General features: G+C 44.0%; 1 protein-coding gene across 1 annotated transcript; it reads right to left on the reverse strand.

Annotated features, from left to right (window-relative positions):
- Positions 1–8628: 8628 nt before the first annotated feature.
- On the reverse strand, positions 8629–16684 carry LOC127654672 (ileal sodium/bile acid cotransporter-like). The gene is made up of 6 exons (XM_052141938.1): positions 16305–16684; positions 15339–15457; positions 15102–15190; positions 14830–15005; positions 9049–9206; positions 8629–8807 (listed from the first exon to the last, which is right to left on the reverse strand). Exons 1-6 carry the CDS (start codon positions 16682–16684, stop codon positions 8629–8631), a joined length of 1101 nt encoding a protein of 366 aa, XP_051997898.1.
- Between the last annotated feature and the right edge of the window lie 411 nt (positions 16685–17095).

Here is a 17095-nt window from a genome sequence, read left to right on the forward strand (position 1 = left end):
TGATATTAACTATCCGTCACTGGAGGTTATTAACCGTGTCACAGATGTTCACGTTAGAAATAAATTTCCCTTTTTTGTTTCACACATACATATATAGAGAGAACTAGAGGCTGAGAGTGAAGTTCTGCTTTATCACCACTGCTTCCTGTAACAGGTCATGCATTCATGCAGACAGAGCGGTTTCTGTCCTCTAACAAGGTGGGGCTAATACATTCCAAAAGTGTCACCATTATCCATCATCCTATTCTTTGACTCTGGTCTAATTATTTTAAGAAGTTGACAGGAGACACCTAGGAGAAGAGCCTCACCATGTATTTTCTCAGCAGTCATGAGAGCACATGTGTGAGGGTTTTCCTGTTCCTGCACAGGCCTCTAAAAACACACACTCATATAGTAAAAACTTGCTTGACCATCAGAAATAATTATAGAATAAAATGGCATTGATTTTACTTGATTAAAGTATACTTAACTTGATAAAAATACACCACAAGAACTGCCGCTCTCTGGATGTTGTTTGTTTTTGGCATCAATCTGAGTAAACTCTAGTGACTGTTTTGTGAAATGTTACAGAAATACCCAAAAAAGCCCATCTGTTTTGTTATTTGGCATTTTAGCCTATCAGCTGCGCCCCCTGGGCTATAAACGGGAGCATATGTGCTGCCTAGTATGCATCACTTTCAGTGAAATGCGGCACCGGTAAGGAGAGTGCACTGTTAGTTGTTTAGTAGATGATAACATGTATTCGGTTACGAGATCTGCAATCTGTTTGATGTATGTTCTAGAGATGCTGGCTTGTTCTGAGAGCGGGCTTCTGTCTTCGACTGTACGAGTTGTGGGTGGCAGTTGGGTTATTTTCTACCTTTTAATCGTTGCTACCGCGTTGTTTCTCGCTGTTTGTACAAACTGGATGGTGGACACTGGAGAAGGTAAGGAGAATGTGTTATTAATCTCTCGTTAATCGTTTGTAGTCGGTACAAACGTGTGTTCTGGAAGCACTGGCTTGTATTAATAACATTGCCTAAATTACTCCCTTTCTCAGCTGTGAGAACCTGACGCAGCTGCTGGATTGTTTCTCTGCTCTGGTTTTCACCAGGAAAAGCTACGGTTTTGTTGTATTTTGATGAAACATTCATGCATTTTCTTGATAATTGGTTTGTATCTTATATATATAAATATATTAGGCTGAGAGAGGACGCATCTAGTGGGGTAACAGTCTCACTTTGTTAATAGGTTTGTGAAGGCGCGTAAATGCATTCCAGTTGGGGTGCTCCGCTTTTGTTCACGGCCGCAGTGCTGTTCTGTTTCCATCTGTTCTGACCCCTAGTGGCCTATTGAACAGAAACAAATATTGCAGTATCCATTTTAATACAGTCTTTATATAAGATTTGCCAATAAAGAGTCTATTTTTGTATCATGAGCCATGTCTCTGACTCTTATCGGTGATACAAACCTGTGTATGCCTTTTGTAGGTGGTTTATTTGAATTCTTTGTGAATGGTATCATCTTTATTTTTCATTGTAATTTATTAAAAGTAAAACCCCTTTTGCCCTCGTAACTGTCGTGAATCTAATGCTCTCAATGCCACATAAACATTCATTGAAGCGCCGAACCCGTATCGGCATGATTTTATGCATTGCACTGATGCCACATGATTGGCTAATTAGACAATTGTATGAATGAGCAAAGGTACAGGTGTTCCTGTATTTCTCAGTGAGTGTAGTTTTAGTTTTGTAAATCATCATTTAAACATGTTTGAAATATTTTTATATTTTGCAAAAGTCAATCCGGTTATCTTTAAGGAATTTAATGTATTTATTTTTTGGTGTTGACTTATCTCTACACTCTACTCTCTGATTGTGTGGGATCATTTTAGCGCAAATGGGTTTACCGCTAGCTCACAACTGTGTACCTTTTGTGAACCATCTTCAGTGGTGCCATTCTCATCATGCTGAAAGCCACCATTCTGCTTACACCAAGTGTAATTCTGCTTATCCTTAATGGAGCTGGACTAAATAGTGCACTCTGCACTTTCCCCTTCATCCTTCACAGACCTCTTCTGACTATAATGCTTCAAATGAACTAAAAATACATACAGATGGTAATGATACATAGTTTTCAACACTTTAAATTACATGCTATTCACTACAGCTCCCCCAAATTGCGGACCCATAGGGCTATGGAGGAATCGTCCAGGGATCCGAATATATGGAATCTCCTGGGAGAGAAAGCGCACAGGGAGCCTCTGTTCGGGCATACCAGAGCGGGCAATGGGAGGTCTCTTGGGAGGAAAACAGGTCTACCTGGGCCTTGCCGAATCGTTTCCAAATCAGCTGAACTGACTGGGGGTGAAGCCTCTACTCTCCACCGGACCAATGTTCTCGTGACAGCGCGTCCGCCATCGCATTGAGGTCGCCGTGGATGTGAGTGGCACGCGGCGACTTGAGTCGCGGCTGGCTCCGAAGGAGGAGACGACAGGCGAGTCGCAACATGTGGCGGGAGTGTACGCCGCCTTGGCAATTTATGTACGCTACCGCGGTGGTGCTGTCTGACCTGACTAGGACATGTTTGTCTCGAACTAACAGGAGAAACTTCCGCAGGGCAAAGAATACAGTCAGCAACTCTAGGCAGTTGATGTGCCAGCGCAGCGGGGCCCCTTTCAAACGGCCTGAGGCTATGTGCCCATTGCACACGGCGCGCCAACCCGATCTGGAGGCGTCGGTCGTGACCAGGACGTGTCGGGACACCTGCTGCATGGGCACTCCTGCCCGTAAAAAGCAGAGGTCTGTCCAGGGTTTGAACGTTTGTCAGCAGGCGGGGGTGATTGTTACCCGGTGCGTGCCGTGGCGCCATGATCGTCTCGGGACTCGAGTCTGAAGCCAGTGCTGAAGAGGTCTCATATGCATCAGGAGCCTCTGGAAAAGTTTTAAAGGGACCGTTGTGCCTGGCCTGAAGGTGGCGAGGCAGTCCAGCACTGACTGTGCATGCTTGTTGGTGAGACATGCTAACATCGAGACTGAGTCTAACTCCATGCCGAGAAAAGGTGCCTGAGCACCTGGTCTCTGTGAGTGCATAGTAACTCTCGGGATTGGGCCAGTATGAGCCAGTCGAGGTAATTGAATATGCGGATGCTGGCCTCTCGGAGTGGGGCAAGAGCTGCCTCTGCGACTTTCGTGAAGACGCGAGGGAATAGAGACATGCCGATGTGGAGGACTTTGTACTGATACACCTGGCCGTCGTAAGGGTCGTGTCGAGGCAGAATTGTGAAAGTACGCGTCCTTCAGGTCTACCACTGCGAACCAATCTAGATGCTGGATGCAAGTTAGGATGTGTTTTTGCGTGAGCATTTTGAATGGGAGTATGTACAAGGCCCGGTTGAAAACTCGAAAGTCCAAGATCGGTCCAAGCCGCCGTTTTTCTTGGGTACAATGAAGTAAGGGCTGTAGAAACCCTTCTTCATCTCGGTTGGAGGGACGGGCTCTATTGCGTCTTTGAGTAGAAGAGTAGTGATTTCTGCATGCAGGGATTTGGCATGTTCGCCGTGTACTGCGGAGAAGCAGACACTCGTGAAGGGGGGCGGGGGCCTGGCAAAATGAATTGCGTAACCAAGTCGGATGGTCCGAGCCAGCCAGCATGACGGGTTGGGAAGTGAAAGCCACGCATCCAAGCTCCGTGCTTGGGGCACCAAAGGGACGATTATTTTTTATGTACCCGGCGGGGCTTAGCAGTGGGGCGGAGCAGGTAATATTGCATCGGGAGGCGTGGACGCGTCCCGAGGCTCTAGTGCTGAGAAAAGACTCAAAGCACTTACCTTACTCCGCACTCCCGGCAGGGGGCGGGTTCGTGATTGAGGAGGAGGTCCTGTAGCGGCATCCTCTGGACTCGTCAGAACCAGCCAGCCGGGGAACAGTCGTGGGGCTGAGGGCGGACTGTTGAGGTGTGGTGGCAGAGTGCCGTGAGAGCATTTGTGGGCCAGGTGACCCAGAGACAAAGGAAATAGCTCTTTTATTGAGAATGTGGTACACGGGGCTGCGGCAAATGAAATAAATCCAACAAAAGATTCTCTTCCCGGCCCTACACCGGGGGACGGAGCGGTCTGCTTACCTGCTCCAGAGCTAACGTCTTGGTCCCTGGGTCGATCGCCTCAGGAGCGCTTGGGAGCCTTACGGGTCCTCGAGGGGGTCCGTGAGGACTTCCTGCGGGGTGCTCGACATGTGGGCTGAGAGATGGGCCCGGGTTGAGGCGGAGCAAGGCGTTTCTTCAGCGCATGGGCCATGCCCTCGATGAACAGACGGGGCATGGCCCATGGCGGCAGGCTTGTGGTGGGGCAGAATATGTGAGCTAGCCTCTGTCTGTTTCCTCACCACGGAGAACTGCTGGGTGGAGTCCTCGATGGTGTCGCTGAAGAGGCAGAACTGGGAGACAGGGGCATTGAGGAAGCACAGTTTCTTTGGCTTTGGCCGTCAGTGACGATGTTGTCCTACAGGCCTTGGAGGGAGTACAGGGCGACCCCGCCAGGTGGTAGGGCTTTCGAGGCATAGGTGAATCGCAACAGCCCTATCCACCTGAGGAATCGCCATGTACCCGTGGGCCGCACCGCCGTCGAGGGTAGCGAGAGCGGATGAGCGAATGGCTTTGTGAAGTGTGGAGAGGGGTGCGCTCTGTGATGAATAATAAAAAAAAATACTTCTCCAAGATATATTCTACACGAGTAACCTTCGAAGAATCTTATGAACCTTCTGGCCAATACATCACTAATAAACTCTTAACTAAGTGCAATCAGGAAGACAAGTACACTTTCATCACAAGATGATGTACATGGATTAGGCATGTCATCAGAAAAGAACATAGGGACTTCCCCAGAACTGCTCTTCATTGGACACCAGAAGGCACACATAAGAGAAGACCAAAGAACACTTGGTGCTGAACAATGGATAGTGAACTTAAGGCCATGAATTAAACCTGGGGAACCATTTTGAGGCTGGCAAAAACAGACAGAAGTGGAGGTCCTTATTTTGATTTATGCCAGTAGGCATAATGGGCAGGAAGTAAGAAAAGTACAAACACCCCATTTTTGTTAAGCTTTCTGCCAATTTATCATCATGCACTATTTTTACACATTTACGAAATGGACAGTTTTCTCTCCGGCTTGTGTGTACATCAACTTTATGCCTGACTATTTAAGTCTGATACGAGAACAGATTTACCGGTGCTGTGATAAGGGATCTGGATAGCATCAGCTGAAGTCCAGACTGAGGTGCAAATGAGTAGACAAAGAGTCATGATACCTAGAGCCAGGACTGAAGTACATGCCATCCTGTTGTGGGCAGCATGCATCATAATGTGTGTTAAACTACTATTATTTCAGCCCATTAATTTAATCTTTCATGTCTTTATTGAACACATCCCATTAAACTTTCACAGTGCTGTGGAAATAGTAAGTGAACCCATTGATTTAATAACTTGTCGATCCTCCTTTGGCAGCAATAACCTCAATCAAGCATTTCCGGTAGCTGCAGATTAGACCTGCACAAAGTTCAGAAGGAATTTTGGGCCATTTTTCCTTACAGAACTGCTTCAACTCAGCTATATTCCTAGGATATCTGATGTGGACAGCTCTCTTGAGGTCATTCCACAGCATCTCTATCTGGGCTCTGACTGGGTCACTCCAAAAGTTGGTTTTTATTTTTTTGAAGGCATTCTACAGTGGATTTACTGCTGTATCAACCAACTTCTACTGAGCTTTAGCTGGTGCACAGGCACCCTGACATTATTTCCCAAATTAATTGGAAATTAATTATTTCCCTTGAAGATGGCAAGTGGTCCAGGCCCAAAAGCAACCCCAAATCATGATGCTCCTTCCCATGTAATTCACCATTGGGATGATGTTTTCATGTTGGTATGCGGTGCCCTTTTTATGTCATACTTAGTGCTGTGTACTCTTCCCAAATAATTCAGCCTTAGTTTCATCAGTCCACAAAACATTTTGCCAGTAGCCTTTCGGAATGTCAAGGTAGTCTTTGGCAAAATTCTGAGATCTCATTTTTGGCAAGGTCCTCATCAGCAGATGCTTCTTGTGAATAGCAAATAAAAAATTTTGAGTGCTTTTTATAAGTTAAATTAGCTCTAACCCACAACTCCAATATCGTTTCATTAACTGGATGCCAAGTTTGCCAACTCTACAGTAATTAGCATTTGTTGATGTCATTAGCATAGGGGCTCACATACTTTTTACAACCCACACTGTGAATGTTGAATGATGTATTTAATATGTACAATATGATTAGTTATAAAAAAGATTGTGTTTGTTCATGATAAAAGTCACAAATGTCAAGTGTTTTTAAATAATGCCATGATTTTTGCTACAGGATCAAAATCGGACATATTTGAAATATTTGAAATTTTCCAATAAGTATTCTTATTGGAAAACTTAAGGCCCTGGGTCTCTCAAATACGTGCCTTTCCTGGTTTTGTAATTATTTCACTGACAGATTTCAGTGTTTTAAGTCTGAGGGCCTGTTGTCTGAGCCTTTAGCTGTATCTATGGGGGTGCCCCAGGGCTCGATTCACGGCCCGATGTTATTTTCTGTATATATTAATGATGTAGCTCGTGCTGCGGGCAACTCTCTTATTCATCTTTACGCAGACGACACCGTTCTGTACACTTCAGGCTCAACACTGGAAACTGTTCTAGAAAAACTTCAAAAGAGTTTTGAAGACATTCAATTAGCCTTTTGTGATCTTCAATTGTCCCTAAACTCTAGTAAAACAAAATGCATGATTTTTAATCGTACACATTCTGTATCTTCGTGCCCAATAAACATCACCACCCTGAATGGGTCTAAGCTGGAATATGTGGAGAAATACAAATACCTAGGGGTCTGGCTAGACCCCTCACTTTCCTTTCAAACCCACATAAACCATCTACAGTCAAAGATCAAGTCCAGGATCGGGTTTCTATTCCGAAATAAAGCTTCATTTACTCTTCCTGCAAAACAGGCCATTGTGAAAATGACCATCATCCCAATGCTTGACTTCAGTGATGTTGTCTACAGAACTGCTTCAAATTCTTTACTCAAGAAATTGGACGTAGTTTACCACAGTGCTATTCGCTTTATTACTAAAGCCTCATATAATACCCACCACTGCACTCTTTACTCACTAGTTGGATGGCCTTCGTTACACAATCGGCGCCTAAATCACTGGTATCAATTAATTTACAAGTCCATACTAGGCAAAACACCATCTTACCTAAGTACTTCAGTAACCATATCAGTGCCTGTATTTAACCTGAGTTCGAGTAAATATATCTCTTTAGACTCTACTAAAGCCCGCACCTCCCTTGGCCGCTCATCTTTTAAATTTTCTGCTGCAAATGATTGGAACACTTTACAAAAGTCTCTCAAATTAGAATCCACTGTTTCGATCACTACTTTTAAAGTTTTACTGTCAAATTTATTGACGGACCACTGTACATGTTAATGTTGATGCTCTTTGCGAACTAAGACTTATGTATTTTTGCACATATTCAACTAAATGGCTGTCACTGCATTTACTTGCACATTATCAATTTACCCATGTTGGACTGCACTATTATCTGACTGCTATTTCTTTTGCATTGCCATTTTACATTTTTTAAACTATCAAGTCTTTTAATTTCTATTCTTATATATTGTCCAGTATCTTTTAACTGAATCTGAATGTTTTCTATATTCATGACTGTGTAATTGTATGTTGGTATGTTATGTGTAATTTTATGTCGCCTTGTACCCTGCGCCTTATCTTGGCCAGGTCGCGGTTGCAAATGAGAACCTGTTCTCAACCGATTAACCTGGTTAAATAAAGGTAAAATAAAAAAAATAAAAAGCATATACATACAAAGAACACATTAAAATGAAACACATTGTCTGAAATGACAATTTACATTTTTAAATGAGTGAAGCAATTAATGCTATAAAACAAGGAACGTCCCATTGCTTGTGATCTCAAACAATGTTAAAAGGTTTCCAAATGAGTGGTAAACAATACAGAAAGCAAAACATGATAATTATGAGGATACAAAGTACAAAAACATTTGAATAAATTAGTTTGCATTCATTCTAACAGATATATGCTCCACATACAGTATATATATATATAATTGAAGGACTCTTTACTACACTGTACAGTACGTACATGTATCATCAACATTTCCATCAAAGGGCTTGTAAGAAAAGCTATATTTCACTCATTTAATGGATTCTTATTGTTTATTTATTGTTTTTGCACACATTAAATGTACAATGAATTGTAAATTGAATGTTGCAGACAAAGGACAAAACTTGACAGTAATCAATACACATACACAATATACAGTATCATGTTCATGAACTTGTGGGCATCATAGACACATACTTTATGTTTGAAGGATTTATATATATATATATATGAGAGAGTCAGTCCAGTTGTCTTGAGAGACTTATGTTCTGGGGTTGTATACACTTTTTGGTTATAAAGAATTATCAATACTCAATAGCTTACATGATGATAAACAGAAATGTGTGAACTTGCAGTTTATACCTCCTGCCAGAGAAGGCCAATCTTGACCCGTCCAGTCACACATGCTAGTGTGAGGATGAGTTTACCACTAGCTTACATCTGCGTACCTTTCTCCTTTTCCTCAGTGTTTCCATTCTCATCACGCTGAAAGCCACCATTCTCCAAGCCATAATTCTGCTTATCCTTAACGGAGCCAGATTCAATAGTGCTCTCTGCACTTTCTCCATCTTCCTCCACTGACATATGACTACAGCGCTTAAATGAGTAATGAACTGAAAACACATACAGAAGTTCATGATACTGAGTTATCAATACCTTACATTAAGGTAAATCCTAATTACACATACATGCTTATCCACACTGTCCGCATATCATTTATTGCTCACATTGAAAATAAACTAAAGTAATGTAGGATTCTAGCAACAAAATGGTTGTAACTGAATCTACCATTGTTCACAATCAACTTCATACTGCCAGTGGTTAATTTTAGAGTGGACAAGAGTGCCATCTTACTTCCTACTGCAATCCCGGCCACAACCAGTTGGAAGATGCTGTAGATTAAGGGGAATGCAAACATGACCTCAAGCTCCGAGGGTGTGAAGGACAGCTGGGTAATAGTACTGCATAGCTGAGCATTCTGCATGCCAGTTTCCAAAGCAATGGTGCGACACCTGAAATCACATGCACAAGAAATGAAGTATCAAAGATAACAAGACTTGGGCCATCAAGGCCCTTGTGTTCACCGCATAACAGTTTCAAAATATATACACAGAACATTAATAATAAGGTTTGTGTTAACATTAGTTAGCATTATAGTAAACATGACTGTGGCAGGGCGGAGGGCGGGGCCGGGTCGTGATCCTACACACCCGGTCACATATTAGGCTAATTATGCCTCTGTGAGGTTTAAAGGCTGACTGCAGAGGGCCGTGCGGGAGAGAGAGATCGTTAGCGGACATGTCCATCATGTGTGTGTTTGTGTCTTCTTTTAAGTTTATCATTAAACCTATTATTTATATCGTCAAGCCGGTTCTCGTCCTCCTTTCCATTGAATAACTTTACACTAGTGCCGAAACCCGGGAAGGAGGAGGCCGTAGTAGAGTTCTCGCCACTACCGTCCACCCCAACGGAGCAGCCGTGGCCATCTGCCGTGGAGACGAGGAGCCCAGCCACCTGAAAGAAGACGATGGCCACCGATCGCGAGGGGAGAAGGGGCTCCTAGCCGACCGCCTGGAGCGATCATTGCCTCTGCCAGGGGCGCAGGAGTCGCCTACCAGCCGCTGAAACACGGCAGGGTTTAAGACCACCGACCGTGAGCGGGGAGGGGCTCACTGGCGATCGCCTGGAGTGAGAGAACCGTTGCCAGGGGCTGGGGGACTGCCTCTGATCCGCCCGGAGAGGCGCGGCTGTCGTCCGATAGAGGGTGGAGGAGTGGCCGAGGAACAAGCTGCGGCGTATCGGAGAACTGGCGAGTAAGAGTTTTTTTTTTTTCATCTCTCTCTCCTCTCTCTCTCACTTTCGCTCTGCGTTGGCCTTTATCCTCTTTTAAATTTTACAGTTTTTGGGGGGTACTACACTGTTACAGAAAGTACCCCCCCATTTTAATTATTTCTGTTTCCCTCCCCTTGTCCCCTCCCTCGTCCAGGTACATGGGGATGACCTGCCGGCAGACAGCGCGGAAGGTGCGCCCTCCCCCAGGGAAGGGGGGGGGGGATGTACGTCAGGCCGGGGGCTCCCCAGCCTGAGAGAACGAGGGAGGAATGTGGCAGGGCGGAGGGCGGGGCCGGGTCGTGATCCTACACACCCGGTCTCGTATTAGGCTAATTATGCCTCCGTGAGGTTTAAAGGCTGACTTCAGAGGGCCGTGCGGGAGAGAGAGATCGTTAGCGGACATGTCCGTCATGTGTGTGTTTGTGTCTTCTTTTAAGTTTATCATTAAACCTATTATTTATATCGTCAAGCCGGTTCTCACCTCCTCCTTTCCATTGAATAACTTTACAATTACCTAATAATGCACAAAAGGTTTTCTAACCACTATTAGAGTAACATTAGATTTATAAATCTGAAGAGAAACCAAATATATAACAAAATGTACACTACCTAAAGCAGTTTTACAGAGAAAACTATCCAATGAGCAGGACTGGGGAGTAACTGTCACGTTCCTGTGTTGTCTGCCCTATGTTCTCTGTTTCACCCATCACGTTTATGTCACGTTCCTTGTGGTCCGGTCTGTGTTTTCTGTTTCACTCAGCATGTCACATTCCATGTCATGTTTTCCCTTTTGCCTGCCCTGAGTCATCATTAGTGACAGAAAGACCGACCACCAAATGGATCTAGCAGCGGTTTTTCTCGAACTGGCCCGGGCGAACTTTCCCGTCCGCGAATAATCACGACTCTTCTCCACGGTCGCCATCCACACCGGGTTCGACAACGACGCCCTAAAGACCATCTACTGGGTCGGATTACCGTCATCCCGGCGGGCAGAGGCGCCGGAACCCGGAGACCACCCGTGGAGGGAGTACGTGAGTCTCGTTTTGACGAAACTCGTGCCCGAGGAACCACCCCTCATGATTCTGGCTGTCGAGCCTGAGCCCCTGCCTACCCAGATCGACGAGCCAGCGCTGCCAACTTCGTCTGCCTGGAGGAGGAGGAGAAGGAAAGCCTCTGCTCTCCAGCCCACGCCTGCCACGGTCAGCGAGCCAGCGCCCACGCCTGCCACGGTCAGCGAGCCAGCGCCCACGCCTGCCCCGGTCAGCAAGCCTGAGCCCACGCCAGCCACGGTCAGTGAGCCTGAAGCCCCAGACTTCAGTGAGCCAGTGCCTGAAGCCCCAGACGTCAGTGAGCCAGTCACTCATCTCCACCTCCTGGGCCGGCCTCCAGGGCCTCCCTCGGCTTCATCTCCCGAGCCTCCCTCGGCTCCACCTCCTGAGCCTCCCTCGACTCCGCCTCCTGAGGCCCCAGAGCTTTCCTTGGCTCCGCCTCCCTTGGCTCCAGCTTCCTCTCCAGAGCCCCTCTCAGCTCCGCCTCCGGGACCTGTCCCTGTCCGATGGCCTCCTCCCAGGCTCCCTGAACCAGGCCCTGCTCTGCGGCCATCTCCCAGACCTCCTAAACCTGTCCCTACCCGGTGGACGCCCCCCAGGCCACCTGACACTGTTCCCTTCACACATCCCCAGAGACTGCTTGCTTGCCCTCTCGGCCTCCCTGGTCTGCCTAATTGCCCCTTGTGCCCCCGTGGACTGCCTAATTGCCCCTTGTGCCCCTGTGGACTGCCTAATTGCCCCTTGTGCCCCCGTGGAATGCCTAATTGCCCCTTTTTCCCCCATGGACTGCCTAATTGTTCCTTGTGCCTCCTTGGTCTGTCTCTGTGTCCCTTGTGCCTCCTTGGTCTGTCTTTGTGTCCCTTGTGGCCCCTTGGTCTGTCTGTTTTCCCCCTTGTCCAGGCCCCCTCTCCTTGAACCTTTGTTTATTTTTTCTATTCCTTTTCTTAGGACCGTCTGGAATCCGGTCCTTTTGAGGGGGGGCTATGTCACGTGTCTTCATTCACCGTCATTCGTGACAGTAACGGAATACATGTAACATTATTATGTATTAAAAATTCTAAATATTAGTAACTGTATTCCACTACAGTTACAATTTAAATAGTTGGTAATCAGAATACAGTTACATTAAAAAAAATTTAATTACTGAAGAGATTACTTTGCCTTTTATTGTAATGTTTGGTTTATTATTTAGTCTATTCAGTTGGAAAACATTTATCCATGAAAATTATGCGATCCGATGAACTTTAGAAAATTGGATATGACATAATTGAGGAAATTTCCTTTGGGAGTTTAATAGAGGAGCTACATCATGTTTCTACAGCTTAACAAAAAACAGTTAGAAATGCTTTGACAGATGAAACATAAATATTATAAATACGTTATTATATGCCATGTCAATGTTTTTTATATGGTTAGGGTATTGTTACAGGAAATGCTTACCAATGAAGCGTTTAACAATGTATAGGAAGCTACAAATAATATGCATTCAGAAAGCATTCACATTTTGTTATGTTGCAGCTTTACGCTAAAATGATTGCAATTATTTTTTTCCCCCATCAATCTACACTCCATATCCCATAATAATCCCGACAAAGCAACTGATAACATTGCAAATATATTAAAAAGAAAAAACAAAAATATCACATAAACTTAAGTATTCATTGACACTTGAAATTGAGCTCAAGTGCATCCCATTTCTCTGGATAATCTTTGAGATGTTTCTATATTTTGATTGGAGTCTACCTGTGGCAAATTTAATTGATTGGACATGATTTAGAAAGGCACACACCTGTCTATATTAGGCATTATAGCTGAAAATGCATATCAGAGCAAAAACCAAGTCACGAGGTCAAAGGAACTGCCTGTAGAGCTCAGAGACAGGATTGTGTTGAGGAACAGAACCGGGGAAGGCTACAAAAAACATTTGCTGCATTGAAGGTTCCCAATAGTACAGTGGCCTCCATAATTCTTAAATGGAAGAAGTTTGGAACAACCAGAACACTTCTTAGAGCTGTCCGCCTGGACAAACTGAGTAATCGGGGGAGAAGGGCCTTTGTAAGAGAGGTGACCAAGAACCTAATGGTCACTCTGGTTGAGTTCCAGAGATCATGTGTGGAGATGAGAGAAACTTGCAGAAGGACGACCATCACTGCAACTCTCCACCGATCTGGATTTATGGCAGAGTGGCCAGATGGACGCATCTCCTCAGTGCAAGACACATAAAAAAGCCCCTAAAGGACTCTCAGACTGTGAGAAACAAGATTCTCTGGTCTGATGAAACGAAGATTGAACTGTTTGGCCTCAATTCCAAGCGTCATGTCTGGAGGAAACCAGGCACCCCTCATTACCTGTGCAATACCATCCCAGCGGTGAAGCATGGTGGTGGCAGCATCAATCTGCGGGGTGTTTTTCACCAGCAGGAACTGGGGGACTAGTCAGTGTTGAAGGAAAGCTGAACACAACAAAATAAAGAGATATCCAAAATGAAAACCTGTTCCAGAGCTCTTAGGACCTCAGACTGGGCCGAAGGTTCCCCTTCCAACAGGATAACGACCCCAAGCACTCAGCCAAGACAACACAAGAGTGGCTTCGGGACAACTCTGTGAATGTCCTTGAGTGGCCCAGCCAGAGCCCAGACTTGAACCCAATCGAACATCTCTGGAGAGACCTGAAAATTACTGTCCACCAACAGTCCCCATCCAACCTGACAGAGCTTGAGAGCATCTGCAGAGAAGAATGGCAGAAAAACCCTAAATCCAGGTGTGCAATGCTTGTTGCATCATACCCAAAAAGACTTGAGGCTGTAATCGCTCCCAAAGGTGCTTCAACTAAGTACAGAGTTAAGGGTCTGAATACTTATGTCAATGTGATATTTCAGTTTTTTCTTTTTAATATATTTGCAAAGTTATCAAAATCTGTTTTTTGCCATGTCATTATGTGGTATCAAGTGTTGACTAATGCGGGAAAAAACTAAATAATTTAAAGCATTTTAGAATAAGGATGCAACAAAACAAAATGTGAAAAGAAATGAAGGCACCTGAATACTCTCTGAATGCACTGCATTTCTGCCTCATCCTATTAACAGTATCCACATACGATCAGAAAAGGATGTCGTTGTGGACATTCTGTGGGGTTTTGAAATTTGGGGCAGCAAAAATAGTTAACCTTGTGTAAATTGTTATCTGTAATGTTTATTAAATTAGTTATGTTATTAGTTATATATCTGCCAGTGCTGAAGAAATAATCCAAAGTATTTATATTACATTACTGACCTTGAGTAATCCAACAGAATGGGTTACAAATTACATTTTACAGAATGTATTTTGTATTTTAATAGTTACCTTCCCAACCCTGCCAATGAGCAAGCAAAAGGCAACACTGACAAAGAGAAACACATAAAACAAATGCAAGCTATTCTTGAAAGTCTATCCATTGCAAGAAGAGAGAGATGAACTATTGGATATATATAAGTATCTATGAAACTATATGCAGATTAGTTTCTTACTGTAAACAAATGGAAACAGAAATTATGTCAAATAAACTTTTTACATTTTTTTTCTCTGACTCCTTAGCACTCCCTTGTGGCCCCCAGGGGGTCACCGGATCCCAGCTTGAAAACCCTGCATTAGCTTATGTATAGAACCAAGTTAATGTAAATGTGCGAATGAGGCAAGCCGGACCTGAACTTGCGTCAGTCACATGAACTACAGGAAAAACTGTGTTTTGTGGCAAGAAAAATTTACAGATTTTTTACCTGTACCAAGGTTGTCCCACAAAGCGAGCCAACAAAAAGCCCAGTACAAAGCCGACAAAGGGATAAATGGATCCAATGATCCAAAGAGAAGGAGAAATAGTCCACGAGGACTGGTACAGCACACCACCTATCACGGCAATGATGATGATGAGGATGATTCCCACGACTGATCCAACCTATATGTAAAAAATAACACATGCAAAGCGAAGCCAAACTTCATGTATAAAAATCAGATTTTTGTTTTACACAAATACAGAGAAACATTAACTCACTTTAAGGATCTTTTTCGCTATTTTGGGCCACCTGTATTTCACGTACATTCCAACAGCAACAGGCACAAGCAAACTCACTAGTGTGATCCCTTGAAAGAAAATAAACAGCATTTTAGATACAAGTCCCCCTGCTAGCATCTTATCAATCTGTCCAAATCCATAAAATGGAAAATCTCCATTCAGACTTGTATTTAGAGCTTAAGTTTAGCTCAAGTTTGATGCTAGAAGAGGTTTTACCGATGCTTTCGTAAGGGATCTGGATTGCATCGGCTGAAGTCCAGACTGAGGTGTAGATGAGTAGACAAAGAGGCATCATACCGAGAGCAAGGATGGAAGAACATGTTGTCATGCTGATACTGCAGAAAACAGGCATAATAAAGTGTCTTTAAAACTGTTCTTTCAGTCTGTGCACTTTAAATTAAGCAGATGGCATAATACAAATGTTTGCTTCATAGAGGGTCTAATGCTAGGTTTTTGTCATATCTGGCAATGGCAGATAAATTAAGAACAAATACTGGTTATACATATTACTTACTGGCTATGAAACTGTATTTGTCACTATTTATACACTGACCACCTGCCTAATATTATGTAGGTCCCCCTCGTTCCGCCAAAACAGCACCAACCCACATTTCAGAATAGCATTCTTAGATGCTATACTTCTCACCACAATTATACAGAGCTGTTAACCGAGTTACTATAGACTTTGTCAATTCGAACCAGTCTGGTCATTCTCTGTTGACCTCTCTCATCAACAAGGTGTTTCCATCCGCAGAACTGTTGTGTGTGAAAATCCCAGAAATACTCAAACCAGCCCATCTGACATCAACAGTCATCCATGCGATTATGTGGGACCAGTGCATAATATCATGCAGATACGGGTCAGGAGCTTCAGTTAATGTTCACATCAACCATCAGAATGGGGAAAAATGTGATCTCAGTGATTTGGACTGTGGCGTGATTGTTGGTGCCAGACGGGCTGGTTTGATTATTTCTGTAACTGCTGATCTCGATTTACAGTCTCTAGAGTTTACTCAGAATGTTGTAAAAAATTTGTCCACAACAAAATTATTTAGCTTTAAAGAAGAGATATTTACAAAGTTAATCTCCTGGAATTTAGTGTACCCTGATGAAAGGCCTCAGTGTTACAGGGCATACAACATGACAAATGAAAAGAGATATTGTGAATACTGATAGTCCCACCTTAGGTCCATGTCTCCATCAAGCCAATAGCAGATAATGTTTGAGCTGGAACCCCCAGGGCAACATCCCATGATGACGATGACTACAGCTTGGACTGGAATCACGTTGAAGGCCAGTGCAAGAGCGAAAGCTGTGAATGGCATGATCCCAAACTGACAGAGGAAACCAATGAAAATGCCCCAGGGCCTGCGGATGTGGTTCCAGAGCTTTTTTGCCTCAACAGTGCAGCCCATCGAAAACATGACCATGGCCAGCATGACGGTCATCACAGTGCTCATCACAACGCCAAGGATCTGATTAAAGTTATTCGGGGGCAACAGGCAGGACTTGCCTGAGCAAATGGTGGCATTGGCGGGGCAGATTGGCTCTGGAGTGCACATGTTGAAAAAAAATGTGTTTGAATTAAGCAAAGATTTAAAAGAAGGATCCTAAGGGGAATTCGATCAAGAAACTGGTAAAAGTTGTAGATTCCAATGACAGGTTGAAGAGATGATGATGTTCGTTCCTCTGGAAGGCTGATTTGGAGAAAGGGTGCTAAGATTGAAGAATCCGTTAAGAAAGTTAACTTCTTTACATTTTCCTAAGCACTTTCTTCCCCCCTCTGTTCCTGTCTCATGCATCCCCTGTGTCAAGAGACTTGTAGAGAACTTTTACTTGTTCCCTAGTGCTTTAATATTTGCCAAGGTGCTATAAAATTCAGAGGAACATTTTTTAAAAATAAAAAATTAACTTGTTGCAAATGTTTTATGGGGTCAGTGTTCAAATGCAAACACATAAAAAAGAGAATGGGC

This window comes from Xyrauchen texanus, chromosome 14, assembly GCF_025860055.1.
Source record: "Xyrauchen texanus isolate HMW12.3.18 chromosome 14, RBS_HiC_50CHRs, whole genome shotgun sequence".
NCBI classification, from domain to species: domain Eukaryota; kingdom Metazoa; phylum Chordata; class Actinopteri; order Cypriniformes; family Catostomidae; genus Xyrauchen; species Xyrauchen texanus.